Raw genomic sequence first — 14,348 nt, 5'->3', positions numbered from 1 at the left:
ATGACTACAGTAATTCAGCAACAGTTTGGTGTTCTCTTAAGAGAACATCCTCGGAGACTGACTTTGAGAATTTTGTAGGATAAAGCTTTGACCTTCAGAAGAATACTCATGATATGTAATTAGTGTTGAAAAGCAAACAGCTAGTGAAATAAAAATAGAAAAGGGAGACCATATTATTGTATGTTCTAAAAATATTTAAAGCAAAAAAATAATAATGAATTATAGGGCATTTTCGGTGATTACTATTTATGCTCACAATCTCATATTTTATCTAAGTATGAATTAGTTTGCCAGAAAATAAGAAAGGGCATTCACCCGTGAAATGTTCCTGCCAGATATTTTTCTTGAAAGCCAGTGGTTCAGGGCAAGAGGAAAGATGGTTTTAATCAGAGTCTTGGAAAAAATATCTGGCCTGGTCAAGTGGACTGACTTACACTTTGAATTAACCATTTGTGTTTCTCTCCCTCCACTTCCTTGCTTAGTATCCATACCGAGACTGTGAGATCAGCAAGATCCTGCTGCACCTGATTCACATCACAGTCAATACCCTCAATGCACAGTATCATAGCTGCAAGCCCCACGCCACTGCAGGACCTCTGTACAGTGACAACAGTAACATCAGCAGATACAGTGAGAAAGACAAAGGTACTTCCCATCTTAGAATTCCACCCCAAACTGAGCTCAGACGACAGTGTTTGTGTGTTTGTTTTGAGAGATAGGAAAACACCCCCAGATACCATTCTGGAGTCTAAAAAAAAAAAATCACTGATTACTTTTTTAGTTTTCCCACTTTGCCATGAATATTACTAATGTTCTAATTGAACAGTTGAGAGAAATAATCAGTATGTGTCTAAAGCCCTATCCTAATAGATAATTTTATAAAATAAGTTCTGCTGCTTGAGCCACAATACTAAGCCTTTTGCTGAATCTTGGAAATATTCGTGGAGCATTCCTTTGTAGGTCTCTACTTTGCCCATGAACTTGGTGCTCATAGATTTTGAATAGAACCTCAATGTGCCTTCCTCCTGGCTCTATTATGCAAAATGAACTAATTCAAGGCAGCAGAGGTGAAACAGTTGTGCTGCTTAGATTTAAATTATTTCCAGTATTGACACCCTTTCTATGAAGAGCTTCCTCTTAGAAGGCAGCAGAATGAAAACTTTAGCTAGAGTAAAATTATAGCCTTGCTGTTTGGTGAAGGTGTCTCCTTAGTGCCTGTTCCAGCACAGCTAGCCTTGGCCAAGGAGAAAGCAGAGTGCTTGGTGAGCCTTGGTGGTGTTGGCTCTGGCTGGCTTGGTGGGACTGCCCTAAATGTGTCTCCACAGGATGGAGTATATCCAATGTGCTCTGGTTTGTTGCTGAAAGGTCTATACATCTAGGGTATCCGTTGACACCCGGATGAGAACCAGGCTGTGTGGGTTCTAGCATCAATCAGATCCCTCCTGAAGCCCACCTAGGCTAGTGAGTTAGATCTTAGTCTCAGAGAGTTCAGATTATGACAAGCTGCGGATGTTGTCAATGTGAGAATGTTTGGTCCAATCCCAGATAAACCTTTCTGGACAGGAAGTGCTATCTGTGGTCTTTATGTCTCTGTCACACAGAGGCGTAGAATGAAAGCAGCAGTTACTTTCTTGGAAATCTGTATGTCAAAGGAGTTTTTTTTTTAAAGGAATAATGAAATAGAACATTTTGTTGCATTTCCATACAAGTACGGGGATATAGTAGGCATTTTCATCTCTGTAGAAGTTCCCTAAGGAGCTTACATCCATTTTAATATTTAAGACCTATTTTTCACTTGATTAAATAAACTGGTTTGGCTATTTCATCTACAGTTTCCTGTACTTGCTGACTCTTGTGTATGGGAACAAGATCTGTCCTAAAAACTCATGTCTGTCTCCCCTCCTTATAAGAAACTTTGACTTATCATAACCTGTCACACAGGTAGACATAAATATAGGACAGTTATTACAAATTCCAGTAATATTTAACTCCAGTAGTAGCCTATTTCCATTTATTGTAGTGGTAAATGCATTTTAATAGCTTTTTCTCTGGCCATTGGCTGGGTGCCTTTGGACTTTTGGTAGAATGGAAGAAGAAAATCCATTGAGTGAATTCCATGGGTAGCAGCATAGCAGTCCCTTGCTCCTGACTGGGTTCTGGGGGCTGTGTTTGATTGCCAAGGGGTCAGACAGGGGTAGAAGCAAGGCCATGGAAACGAACACACCAGGTTCTCTCTGGAAATCTTGGGAATCATCACACATGACGAACTCCTCAGAGAAGGGTCTTGCTGTAATGGGAGGAAATGTTATTTTCCGTTTCCTTTTTCCTTTGTTTCCTCTTTCAGTCCATGATCATTTGTGGAGCTTTTGAGATGACCAGTGGCTTTTCTGAGCTTTTTCTGTGTGTTGTGTGTTTCATTACCCAATGTAGAGTACAGTATTTTGCATTCACACAGTATAAGGTGCATGTACTGTTAGGCTGTGTCTATGCCAGTTCCCAAATCCCAGGGAAGCATATATATATATATATATATTTTTTTTTTTGGAAAGGGCAAGACTCGCAACATATGACATTTGATTTCCTTTGGCCAAATTAACCTGTTGGACACCCATTGCTGGCAAGTTTAAGCAGTGTCATGGATTCTTGGAATAAAGTAGCTGGCGTCTGTGTGCCACCTGCTGTATGTACAGTGGAAATTTTCTCCAGGAGGGCACTATGGAAATCCTGAAATGCCTCTCTTAAAAATGCTGCCAAGTACCACATGAAAAATGATGGGCAATCTTGCAACAAGTGGCTTTGCTAGGTCATTTGTTGCCTGGATAAAGCATCAGCCCATGGCTAGGCTGGGGCTGGTGCTGAAATCAGTGCACGCCTTGTTTCTAAATGCTTTTGCTGAATTGCTTGTGTAGACACAGCCTAAGAGAGAATAACCTCTTAAGTGTAATTTTGACTTTCTCTCCCCAATTAGAAGAAGATAGTGTTTTTGATGAATCTGATATTCATGATACACCTACTGGACCCTGCCATAAAGAGTCTCAAACTTTTTTTGCAAGATTGAAAAGGATAGGCGGCAGCAAAATGGTGAAATATCAGCCGGTTGAGATGAATGTTCAGAGAAGTATGAATTTTTTCTCTTAGTAATTTTATGCAGAAATGTTGTACTCTACTGTTTGTTTGGGGTGAAATCTTAATTTTATTATGTTACTACACATTTTAATACTGTTGATTTATATATCTATGTATGCACAGTGTATATATATACCTGCTTATATATATACGTGAACGGACAGATACATCATTAGTGTCATGATCGTCTTTGAGGACCATTGCTTGATTTGATTTGTTGCAAAACGTTTGCTTCTCTTCTACACAATTCAAATGTGGTTGCCTAGATCTGCCTCAGCCAAAAAGAAAATCCCTCTCTGCCGTGTATGAATGAATAGAGCTGAGGAATTAGTCCAAAGCCTGATTTTTTGAAATCAGACCTTAAATTGTCATTTTTGGTTTATTTCACTCCAACATTTTCTGGTTTTTGAAATAAAATTGAATGTTACAAAAATTTGGCCAGAAAGTTGGTTTTGTGTTCTGATGGATCTGGGATTGTGATCATGACTTATGCCAATTGTATGCCCAGGTACGAGGGATTTATAAAAGAAAGATGACAACTCCAAGTAAAATAGTACTAGCTTTCTCTGTTTTAATTAGGTGAAATAGAACTGGCTGAATATAGAGACACGGGCACATTGCAAGACAGCCTTCTACATTGTGTCAGAGAAGAAAGCATTCAGAAAAAAAAGCTGCGATCCTTAAAGCAAAAGTCTCTTGATATAGGGAACGCAGATTCCCTCTTGTTCACATTAGATGAGCATCGCCGCAAGTCTTGTATTGACCGCTGTGACATAGACAAGCCTCCCGGTCAGGTGGCCTATCTGACACAGAGACAGAGTGACCATGCGCGTTCTAGGCAGAACTCAGCCACGAGGCCCGACCCTATGGAGATCCCTGAGAACCCTGCTCTGGAGGGCCTTCAGGAACCACGGAGGCCGGTAATCCCCGAAGTTCGGTTGAACTGCATGGAGACCTTTGAGGTGAAGGTGGACTCTCCAGGTAAGCCAGCCCCTAAAGAAGATTTGGATCTCATAGATTTGTCCTCAGATTCCACATCCGGCCCAGAGAAACACTCCCTCCTCTCCACATCCGACAGTGACTCTCTCGTCTTTGAGCCCCTTCCCCCTCTCAGAATAGTTGAGAGCGATGAAGAGGAGGAGGTGAGGAAGCAAGGAAATGATGGTCCCTCCAGTAAAAACACCACCTCTTCGCCCTCCACCCCCAGCCAGCCATCTGTCCTCAGCCTCAGCACAACCCCTCTTGTGCAAGTCAGTGTAGAGGATTGCTCCAAAGACTTTGCTTCCAAGGACTCAGGGAACAGCCAGCCAGCAGGCACCCAGGATGTCATTGTCGCAGCCCTGGAAGACCCAACAGACTCCCAGGAACTGTCCAAGCCAGAGGAGCGGCAGGAGTTCTCCTGTGGCAGCCCTTTAACGCTGAAGCAGAAGCGAGACCTTCTGCAGAAGTCAGTTGCCCTCCCCCAGATGTCGGTGGACGAGAGCCCTGAGCCCAGCACTGAGGAGGAGAGGCCTGGTGGGCTGGTGCCAAGTTCAGGGGCCAAGATTGTCCTCCTCAAAGTTCCAGAGGATGCTGAGAACCCAGCAGAAAGTGAGAAGCCTGATACCAGCGCCGAGTCTGACACAGAACAGAATCCCGAAAGGAAAGGGGAAGAGGATGGGACAGAGGAGTCAGAGTTCAAGATTCAGATTGTCCCCAGGCAGAGAAAGCAGAGAAAGATTGCTGTCAGTGCGATCCAGAGAGAGTACCTGGATATCTCCTTCAACATTCTGGACAAGCTGGGAGAGCAGAAGGATCCAGGTGAGCGGTATCCCTTGTTCCTCCCAGCCTTGCTTCAAGTCTGTGTACATGGCATTTGGCAGGTTATTGGTACTGAATAGAATCACTTCTGGGTGTGCCATTATGATCATTTCACAACCACTCTGAATCCGTCCTACTGGGGAGAATGTTGCAATCAGATGCAAGTCCACGGGCTTCCTAAATGCTTCTTCTATACTTGTTTCTAAATTCAGCAGTCCATTCTTGACCACCCTTGGCAGAAAGAAGCAATGGTTGCTTCAGATCAGGACATTCTAAATATCATTTCAACATGTTTTCCCCTGTCCAACTTGTGTGAACTAAGATCAGGTCTAAAGGAGGGATAGACATAGATCTAACAAAGCAAAGTGTGCTTACAGTGACTAAGATTTTTATTGTATAATCCTTTTGGATTTAAAACAATTTTTTAAAGGCAGAGTGAGCAGAGGAGATAAAGAGAGAGTAAGAGAGAGAGGGAGAGGAAAGAAAGAATGAAAGAGGGATAGGGAGAGAGACAGATGCCCTCTAAGTGGTACCCCAGATGGCTGCTATGGCTAGCCCTTGCTGCAGAGCCAGAACTCTGTGCCCTCCACAGGGGTGGCAGAGGCCCATTAGGATTCTGACATAGTTGCCAGATTTGGCACAGTCGCCGCCTTCCACTCCACTTGGCTTTCAGAATTCCATGCTCTCTTCATTTGCTCCTTGTGCAGTCACTTTATCAACTCTTCCTAATCTCCCCAATGAGTCTGTGTTCTGGAGTTTTCCCTCTTGGTCAGTTGTCCGTCTTCATAGACACTCACTTTCTTGGTGGTCTCATCCTAGTTTTATGGCTTAATAACTAAAAGATTGAAAGCTGAAGAAAAAATTCCTGGCTTCAAGAATCTTGGTGTTTATTTTACAAAAATTTGTTTCTTGAAAGATAAAGGCAGGTGTCTGGCCCACTGGTGAAGACACCCGTGTCCCACATTTTGGTACCTGAGTTCAATCTCTGGCTTCTGAGTCCAGCTTCCTGCTAATATAGACTGTGGGAGGCAACAGGTGATGGCTGAGGCAGGGAATTACCACCACCCACTTAGCTCCCACAAGCTGTTGTGTATGCGTTTGGATAGTGAGCCGGTAGAAGGGAGATTTCTCTTTATCTTCCTCTCAAGTAAATTTCTAAAATTTAAAGAAGTAGAAAGGATGTTAATAATCATACCCAAAGTCCTAAATTCACTGTAAGCTTTCTCATTTTATGTTGTGAATGGGGTTGTTATGCCAGAATTGCAGCCCACATAGAATAGAGGCAAATCAGGACAGAGATAGAGTGCATGTGTCTGCGCAGTGGTTTGGGGGAAATTCCTGAGAAAAGAATATGCTGAGACACTTTTACTTACAGGTCCTTATCTAGGAGTTATTTGATTTTTCTTTTGGAATAAATATGAATTTATTTTTATTTGAAAGTAAGATTTATAGAGAGAAAGAGAGATAGAAAGATCTTCCTTCCTCTGGTTCACTCCCCAAATGATGACAATGGCTGGAGCTGAGCTGATCCATACTTCCTCCTAGTCTTCCACTAGGGTGCAGGGGCAGAGGGGTACATTGGGACATCCTCCACTACTTTCCCAGGCCATAAACAGGACGTTGGATAGGAAGTGGAGCAGCTGGGACACAAACCAACACCCATGTAGGATACTGGCACTTGCAGCGGGAGGATTGGCCAATTGAGACAACACACTGGCTTCTTTCTCTCTTTCTTTCTTTCTTTCTTTCTTTCTTTCTTTCTTTCTTTCTTTCTTTCTTTCTTTCTTTCTTTCTTTCTTTCTTTCTTTCTTTCTTTCTTTTTCTTCCTTCTTTCCTTCCTTCCTTTCTTCCTTCCTTCCTTTCTTTCTTTTCTTTCTTTCTCTCTTTCTCTCTCTCTCTCTTTCTTTTTCTCTTTCTCTCTCCCTTCCTTCCTTCCTTCCTTTCTTCCTTTCTTCCTTTCTAAGATTTTATTCATTTTTTACTGGAAAGGCAGATATACAAAGAGCACGAGAGACAGAGAGGAAGATCTTCCATCTGCTGGCTTACTCCTGAAGCGGCTACAACGGCTGAAGCTGACCCAATCCAAAGCCAGGTGCCAGGAGCCTCTTCTGGGTCTCCCACAAGAGTGCAGGGTCCCAAACCTTTGAGTCGTCCTCGACTGATTTCCCAGGCCACAAACAGGGAGCTGAATGGGAAGCAGGGCCCCCGGGATCAGAACTGGTGCCCATATGGAATCCTGGCACGCCCAAGGCAAGAACTTTAGTTGCTAGGTCATGGTGCCTGGCCCAGCTCCTTTTATTTCTGACAGTTGAATGAGCTTAATAGTTATCCAGTAACCAAACAGCATCCTTTATTTATATATTTGGATGAACACATGGTGGGTTGCTCTGTGGCAAGAAAGAACAGTCAAGCCTAAGAGAAAGATGGGATTGACATGTTACTAAGATTGAAAACTTTAAGCCATTTGTGGGAGAGGGAAGCTTGTTGAATGACAGTATGGCAGAACCAGGGTCCCTCACAATCCTAATTGCCAGGTAGCAAGAGTTCTTACTGTATAATACTGCTGCCAGGTAGCAAGAGTTCTTACTGTATAATACTGCTGAAAACAATAAGAAAGTTTGTTTAGAACTTCTGCCACGACAGGCCATCAAACTTTTCAGAAAGTGCTCAAAAATAGTCAGAAATTACTTAAATCAGCTTGATAGATTAATATTGTGGATAGACCAATAGGATAATATTACACACAGGAAATATTCCACTGCAGATACAACCGTGATCAAATACAAGAAAACAATGCAATGTGTCTTGCTTACCTAATAAAATGTAAAATATGAACTGACAGTGAGCATTTATGTTAGACGTAGTCTCTGCTGTTAAGTTACTTCTGGCTATTAAAGTTGAAAGGCAAGTGAACAGTTATACTGTTGTGTGGCTAAGTTTGGAAAAGGTTAAGGACAAGGTACTGTGTAGTTATGTTAAGAAAGTCATTTGACCCAATGGTTTTGTTTGTATTTTGGGGAAGGGAAAAGGGTCCTGGAAACCTCCTTGAAGTGCAGTTTTCTGTGTAAATTGAGTTAGAAGTGATGGGTAGTAAATTGTAGGACAGAGGTAGAGGTAGGGGGAATGAACCCTGAGCAGCTGTAGATGTTAGATGAAACAGAGTTGGCATGGTCAAGGGCTCTGCTCTGAGCATGCTGAGCTTTGGCTTTGGGACTGTGTCAACTTCAGTCTCCAAGAAGCAAGCCCTTAGCTGCAGAGTGTAATATGGCATCAGCTGTCCGTGGACTGGAAATCTGGTATATATGTAATTCCATTAAAACAGTTATTAGGAAAGAAAGTATATGAAGATTGCAACATGCTTTTGAAGGGAAAGATTCAATAATAGCTTCTGTTTGTAGATCCTTCTGCGAAAGGACTTTCGACTTTGGAAATGCCACGAGAATCCTCCTCTGCACCTACGTTAGAAGCAGGTGTGCCTGAAACAAGTAGCCATTCTTCCATGACAAGTAAGATCTCTGGTGATCGTTGCGTCTCACATTGATTTTGGAGCATTGTCTGCTGTATTGTTATCAACTTTAGGAGTTTTAATTTTTTTCTCTCACTTTTTAAAACGAATGTGTTAGCTTCTTTGTTATTTCCTGTTAGCCTAAGAGATGCCATTAGCCACTTGTGTCCGTGTCTCAAGTGTTTGACAAATCACTATGGTTACTGATTGGCAAGAAATCTATTTGTTCAATAATCACTGAATTTTAGTATATTACTAGCCTATACATAAAACATGGAGCTGATTTTGGGATGGATGGAAAACATTTTCTATGATAGAATTTGCATAAAAATCTTCATTTAATTCAAATCACCTTCTCCACAGACATTTTATTGAGGTTGTCAGAAAGTTAATGCATTACTGACTCCAAAATTGTGACTTAATCTATTCCCTCTGAATGAGAAAATAAAGGTGACCTGGCCTGTGCCAGGATCAACAGGGATCAAGGGCTTTCACGTTTCCTTTTGTTATTGGGGTCCTAGATTCTGTCTATGAGAAGTCTGAATTTCATTGAAAGTCCCCAGGAGCGTCCGTGTGGCTCTGTGAAACCAGTTAAGAAACTTCAGCAAGGGAAAAAGAATCGAAGGCACAGCTTCTGCACACCTTTGTCACACATGCTCACAAGCTTTGTGTTCCATGGGGATGCTACCTAAACAGCTACTTAAGTTTCATTTGATCATCTTTTGAAACGAGCATGGTGCTAATAAACCAAATGAAAGATGTTAAAGGCTGGACTGGTAGAACGGAACATCATCATCTTCATTATCCATTCATTCATTTGTTCCTCATGCATTCATTCATTTAGCAGCTATTCACTGTGTGTCTGCTGGTTGCCAGGCACTGTGTGTGGCACGGGGATCAAAAGTGAACAAGATATCCCTTGCTCTGAAGGCATTCACAAGTACAGCATGCATCTTAGCAACCATTTATCGGATGCCCATCAAGTGCCAGACACTGTACCCATTGGTTCACATACATTGTTATCCATTCCAATCCACATCAGCATTGCATGGCAGATTATATTCATTCCCATCTTCTGGATGAGCAAACTGAGGTCCAAAAAAGCTAAATGGCTTGCCCCAAGTCATGTAGATGCTAAGTGATAGATGGAGAAATTTATACTAGTTCTGATAGATTTTTTAGCTCATTTTTTTTTTTTAGTTTCCCTCAGAGTACCTTAGAATAATTCAAATTCACTTGTGATAGATATATCAACATTCCAAGAAATTGTTTCCAAATGACAGTTATTTGTCCTTTCGGAAAGCATAGTACAACTAGCTTTGAATCTAATTGCTCTTTGTTTATCGCAAAAGATCTCTTTGAGAATGTTAAGTACCCACTTTTATTTGTTTCTTAAGTACTTGCCCCATTTTAAGGATTTATTATTTTTTAAAATTATTTGAAAGTCAGAGTTAAGGAAAGGGAGAGATAGGATCTTCTGTGGCAGGTTCACTCCCCAGTTGGCTGTAACAGCAAGCCCTTGGCCAGATTGAAGCTAGGAGCCAAGAGTTTTTCTAGGTATTCCCTGTGGATGCACAAGCCCAGGAACTTCTTCTTGGGCTTCTGCTGCTTTTTCATACCATTAGCAGGGAGCAGGGTTGGAAGTGGAGCACCAGGACTCAGATCAATACCCAACTGTGATGCCCCTCAACCCTGGCCCCTCAAATGGCCATTTTTAAGGCCACACACTGAAAATCATGAAAGTGTGTTTCTTCAAATTTACATGTCATCTTAAGAAAGATAGTGGTGTCTAATGAGAATTCCAAGTGAAGTCAGTCAACTTTGGCACTAGTTAAATTTATCATTAAGTGAATATGTCAAGTGTGTCCCAATCCTAAGCCATGATAAATCTGTTGCATCATTAGATCTGTGCCTTTCCCTTGCCATGAGCAGCTCTTGGTGGATTGCTCTTGGAGGTATAATGGCAGGTGCTTCACTCCATGAGCTGAGCATTACGGGTTTTCAGCCCCAAGGAATTCTCCAGTCTTTAAAACAACTGAGAAACTGGAAAATGTGTTTAATCCTATAGGGTTTAATTCTGCCTTTGATTATGTCTGATAGGTACTATGAATTTTTTCCATTGGTTAAATCTCTGATTTCTGCTTTTGAATTTACCAGTGACTTGTGAAATTATAAATTTTATCAATCAACCAAAAGCAAACAGCAAGCAAAGAGAGATTAACTTGAGCAGTCATTTCCTTGAATTCAATTAATATGAATTCCAAGACACAACTGTTTTCATCACATTCCTCTCTTTCGATCAGCCTTATCAGCTGGTTATTTTGTAGTTAAATGTACCATGACTACCATTAATCAAACAGCATGCTAATTAACATTAAAAACAGTGTTCTAATGGATTTCATATCACACCAAGTTGCTGCCTTGGTACCATGATTGCGAAACCTCTATGTAACATTTACAGCTTTCCAGGGACCATGCTTTCATCCTGGTTCCTACCATCCCCTTCTTTGTGATGTACTTCCTAGCTTTGATTTTAGAACTTACACTTGGAAGGGTGTGTATAGCCACAGATGCCAAAGACCCAATGTCTGGGGCCGTGCAGGAAAGCAACGTTGGGAATGCTATGCCATTGGCCCTGGGTGGGATGGTGGCATCAGGCATCAGGCATCAGGCCAGGTTCCTACACGAGGATGTGCTGGCATAAATGTGCTGCATTGTTTTCCGATCTGGAAATGCCTCTAACATTTTGCTGTTGGAATTTTTGTCAATGCCTCACTGCAGGATAAAAAGAAATTACCACCATTTTCTGAAGCAAAGATGTTGACAAGACTGTACTTACAGAATGGTATTTGCTTCAACTTTTCCAACAGCAGACAGAGGCTCCCACAGAGGCTGGAGACAGCATGGCTTTGGCGTTGACATGTTTTGGTTTCAGGATCACTTCTGTGGCTGGCTGATTCCAAGAAACATTTCATTTGATTCCATTTCTTGCTGTAAAATTTGAGGTTTTTATGTGTTATCCTACTCTGAGATGTCAGTGTGTATACAGACACACACTACGCACACAGGCTTATATACATGAGGACGTCATAGAGACGGCGTGAAGACTGCAGCTATGAATACAAAAGCCTCACTATACAAAGTGAGGCTATACATGCCATATAGTAAGTGGCCTTTGCCTTCAGTTCTTGTTGGAACACAGCAGAGTGTATTTATTAAAACAAAGAATCCTATTTCATTCCTTTGTAAGCTGTGCACTGGGCACTGTCGCTGTCATGGCTGCGTGAAGGCAGGCACACAAGAGTCTGCGGATCTGCTAGCGTGTTTCACTTGGACAGCCTCGTGTCATTCACCAGCATTGCAAGCAGCAAATGGAGGTTCAATTGTGATTCTGTATGCGTGTGTAGAGCCTTTGTGTGTGGTGGGGATTTTTCCCCCTAGTAATCATCTCCTAATTTCCTCCATATAGCTCAGTATAGACAGATGAAAAGGGGATCCCTGGGAGTTCTGACAATGAGCCAGTTAATGAAGCGGCAGCTGGAACATCAGTCTAGCGCCCCTCATAACATCAGCAACTGGGACACTGGTGGGTCAAGCTTTTTCTTCTTGTTTTACCTCTCAGATTAGCTAACGTCACTTTCTCTGTGTCCACTCTGCTCCCTTATTAAGACAGTAGATTTTTTCCTCTCATGTTTTTTAGTTCACATAATTTTTTGCAGAAAACATCAAAGGTGATTAATAAGACTGTTGACACTTGGAAGGTGTTTTGGGGTGTTATGTTCTCCCTTCTAAGATAGACCAATTCTCTTACTTTCCCTCTGTAAGAACTAGATTCCAGATATTGGATTATCTTTCTAGGGAGAAGGGAGTGAAACCACAGTTTCATGATGCAAAAGATTTTTTAAAACAAAAATGTTTCAGGTTTTCAGTATCCTCTATTTTATAAGCTGTTAAGTAAAATATAAAGGGATGGTTATGGTAGTAACAATAGAAATAACAAACGCCACCTTGGTGGGACAGTGGTGACCTGCTGGCAGGTGTGTGGACTGTGAGCTGCACTCAGAAGGGCTACCCATTGGCAGCCTCATGACGTGAGAAGGGCTGCACCCAACCTCAGTCAAAATCAGGATTGACTGCTGTGATGCGTCTGTTCCTTTGAAAACTGTTTGTATCTGAAGTTAATTCTACAAATGGAATTGTTCTGCAGTAAGAACAAGAATTCTGTAAACACAGGCATGCCCTGACCTAGACTTCCTTGGCATGTTCTGCGCACAGACTGTCCCCGCCATGATCCTCTGAAGTGCTTGCCTTCCCCTTAAAAAACACTGAGTCATTAGATTTAGGAGCCATTATACATGAAGGCCCTTCAAACCATGTGTGCAACATGAAAGGCTTAATACTATGAAGAGCTCTAAAGGCCAACACTGGGCCTCTTTCAGTACCTTGGTTAGTACTTTCTGGCTACGCAAATAGGAGATTGTTTTAATATTCTTCCTTATGACCAGGAAATCCAATGTCTACAAAACTCCCAATCTTGAGATTATTTTTTCAAAGCCATATTTTTATATGCATGTCATCAACCCTTGTTACTCTTCAAACTGGTAGAGAGCTAATGTGGATTAGTTCTAGATGCAAAACCCAATGTCACATTTAACAGGGAGTTTCAAGTCTCCTGAACTTCGTGCAGTTCTTAATATTTTACGGGGCTTGATTTTTTCCTTTTATTTTATTGGCACGTGCTAGTAAGCAGTGAGTAGCCAAAAGCCAACAGGCAAGGGAGAGAGGGAGACGAGATTGTGTTGCCAGCGTCAGGAAGTTCTGTCCGTCCTGCTAAGGGCTAGTTTTCTCTATGCTGACAGAGCAGTGTGGCACAGTGAGAGTGGCTCTTGCTCGGCTGGGTCCGCTGTCACTAAATGCTCAGGCTCCCTGAGGTTGACCTGGCAGCTCTGAAAGCTGTCGCACTTGGCTGCTGTTTTCCTTAGTGAGCAGCTCTGCCCGAGTTAATCAGTCTAGATTCTGATGGATTGATTGATTCAGTAGAGTTATTATTTTCTAATCCCAATTTCAAAATAGACAAATGTACATGATGCCAGATAACCCATTTAACTAAATTTTTCACTCTTCAGCCAGACTCCATTCTTGATCATGTCACTCTGGTTTCTCATTACGACTTGTCATTTATATGATGTCTGAATTTTTTCCAGCTGAGTTTTCCATCCTCTGAGTCCTCTAATCACCCCGTCTTATCAGAACTTCATCCAGGCATTTTTTATTTCAGTCATGCTGATAAAAAGTACTTCTCAGAGTGGAGCCCACAGGAGGGCCTGAGAACTTGTATCACGATGCCAGGTGGCACGTCGCATTAAAGCACACATGTTGACTCAGTGCTCAGTCTGCACAAGAATGAGTCTGGTCATGTGGACGTGGACACACTGAGAACACAGCCTAGCTTGTGGGTCGAGGCCCATCCACCTTGGCACACTCCTGCTCCCATACAGAATGGCTTCCTCTCTCCATCATACACACCTAGGTGTTCTACCTCTTTGCCTCATCTTTCCTATCCCTGCCTGCTTATTCTGGTTCCCATCCCTCCAGTGAAACCATGACATTCCCTTCTACCAGTTCCACATGTTTTCTGTATGACTTTTCTGACCATTGTTCCCAGAATGTGTTGACTTATTTGCATAAAGCATTTGTTTCATGATCGTGACATTAGTCTCCCATTTCATATCAGGAGACATGAGATTTGAGCTTTTGGCAGTGGTGGGGAGGAGGGAGTGAGGTGGGGAGTTATGAAATTTCTCAGAATGGTTTTAAATACCCCCTGCTTTTGGTTGTATTGTATGTAACTGAATGGCAGGTTTGTAGTAAAAATCCAGACAATTCTACCCTAATGTAAAAATTGCATCCTTCCATG

General features: G+C 42.0%; 1 protein-coding gene across 5 annotated transcripts in view; it reads left to right on the top strand.

Moving 5' to 3' along the window:
* Positions 1 to 14,348, top strand: part of UNC79 (unc-79 homolog, NALCN channel complex subunit) — a 210,975-nt gene that overhangs the window by 135,902 nt on the left and 60,725 nt on the right. For 2 of the 5 annotated variants that reach the window (XM_040975118.1, XM_040975120.1), the window contains exons 29-33: positions 483 to 645; positions 2,969 to 3,118; positions 3,706 to 4,926; positions 8,325 to 8,432; positions 11,901 to 12,017. In XM_040975118.1, the coding sequence (XP_040831052.1) occupies positions 483 to 645; positions 2,969 to 3,118; positions 3,706 to 4,926; positions 8,325 to 8,432; positions 11,901 to 12,017 (1,759 nt within the window). The remainder of the gene's footprint in view (positions 1 to 482; positions 646 to 2,968; positions 3,119 to 3,705; positions 4,927 to 8,324; positions 8,433 to 11,900; positions 12,018 to 14,348) is intronic. The other 3 variants (XM_040975121.1, XM_040975122.1, XM_040975119.1) reach the window with 2 other exon arrangements.

Source organism: Ochotona curzoniae, unplaced genomic scaffold (assembly GCF_017591425.1).
Source record: "Ochotona curzoniae isolate NIBS_2020 unplaced genomic scaffold, NIBS_Ocur_1.0 contig_2688, whole genome shotgun sequence".
In the NCBI taxonomy this organism is placed as follows: domain Eukaryota; kingdom Metazoa; phylum Chordata; class Mammalia; order Lagomorpha; family Ochotonidae; genus Ochotona; species Ochotona curzoniae.
Note: the sequence above shows the minus strand (reverse complement) of the source record. Positions and strands in the feature narration are given on the sequence as shown.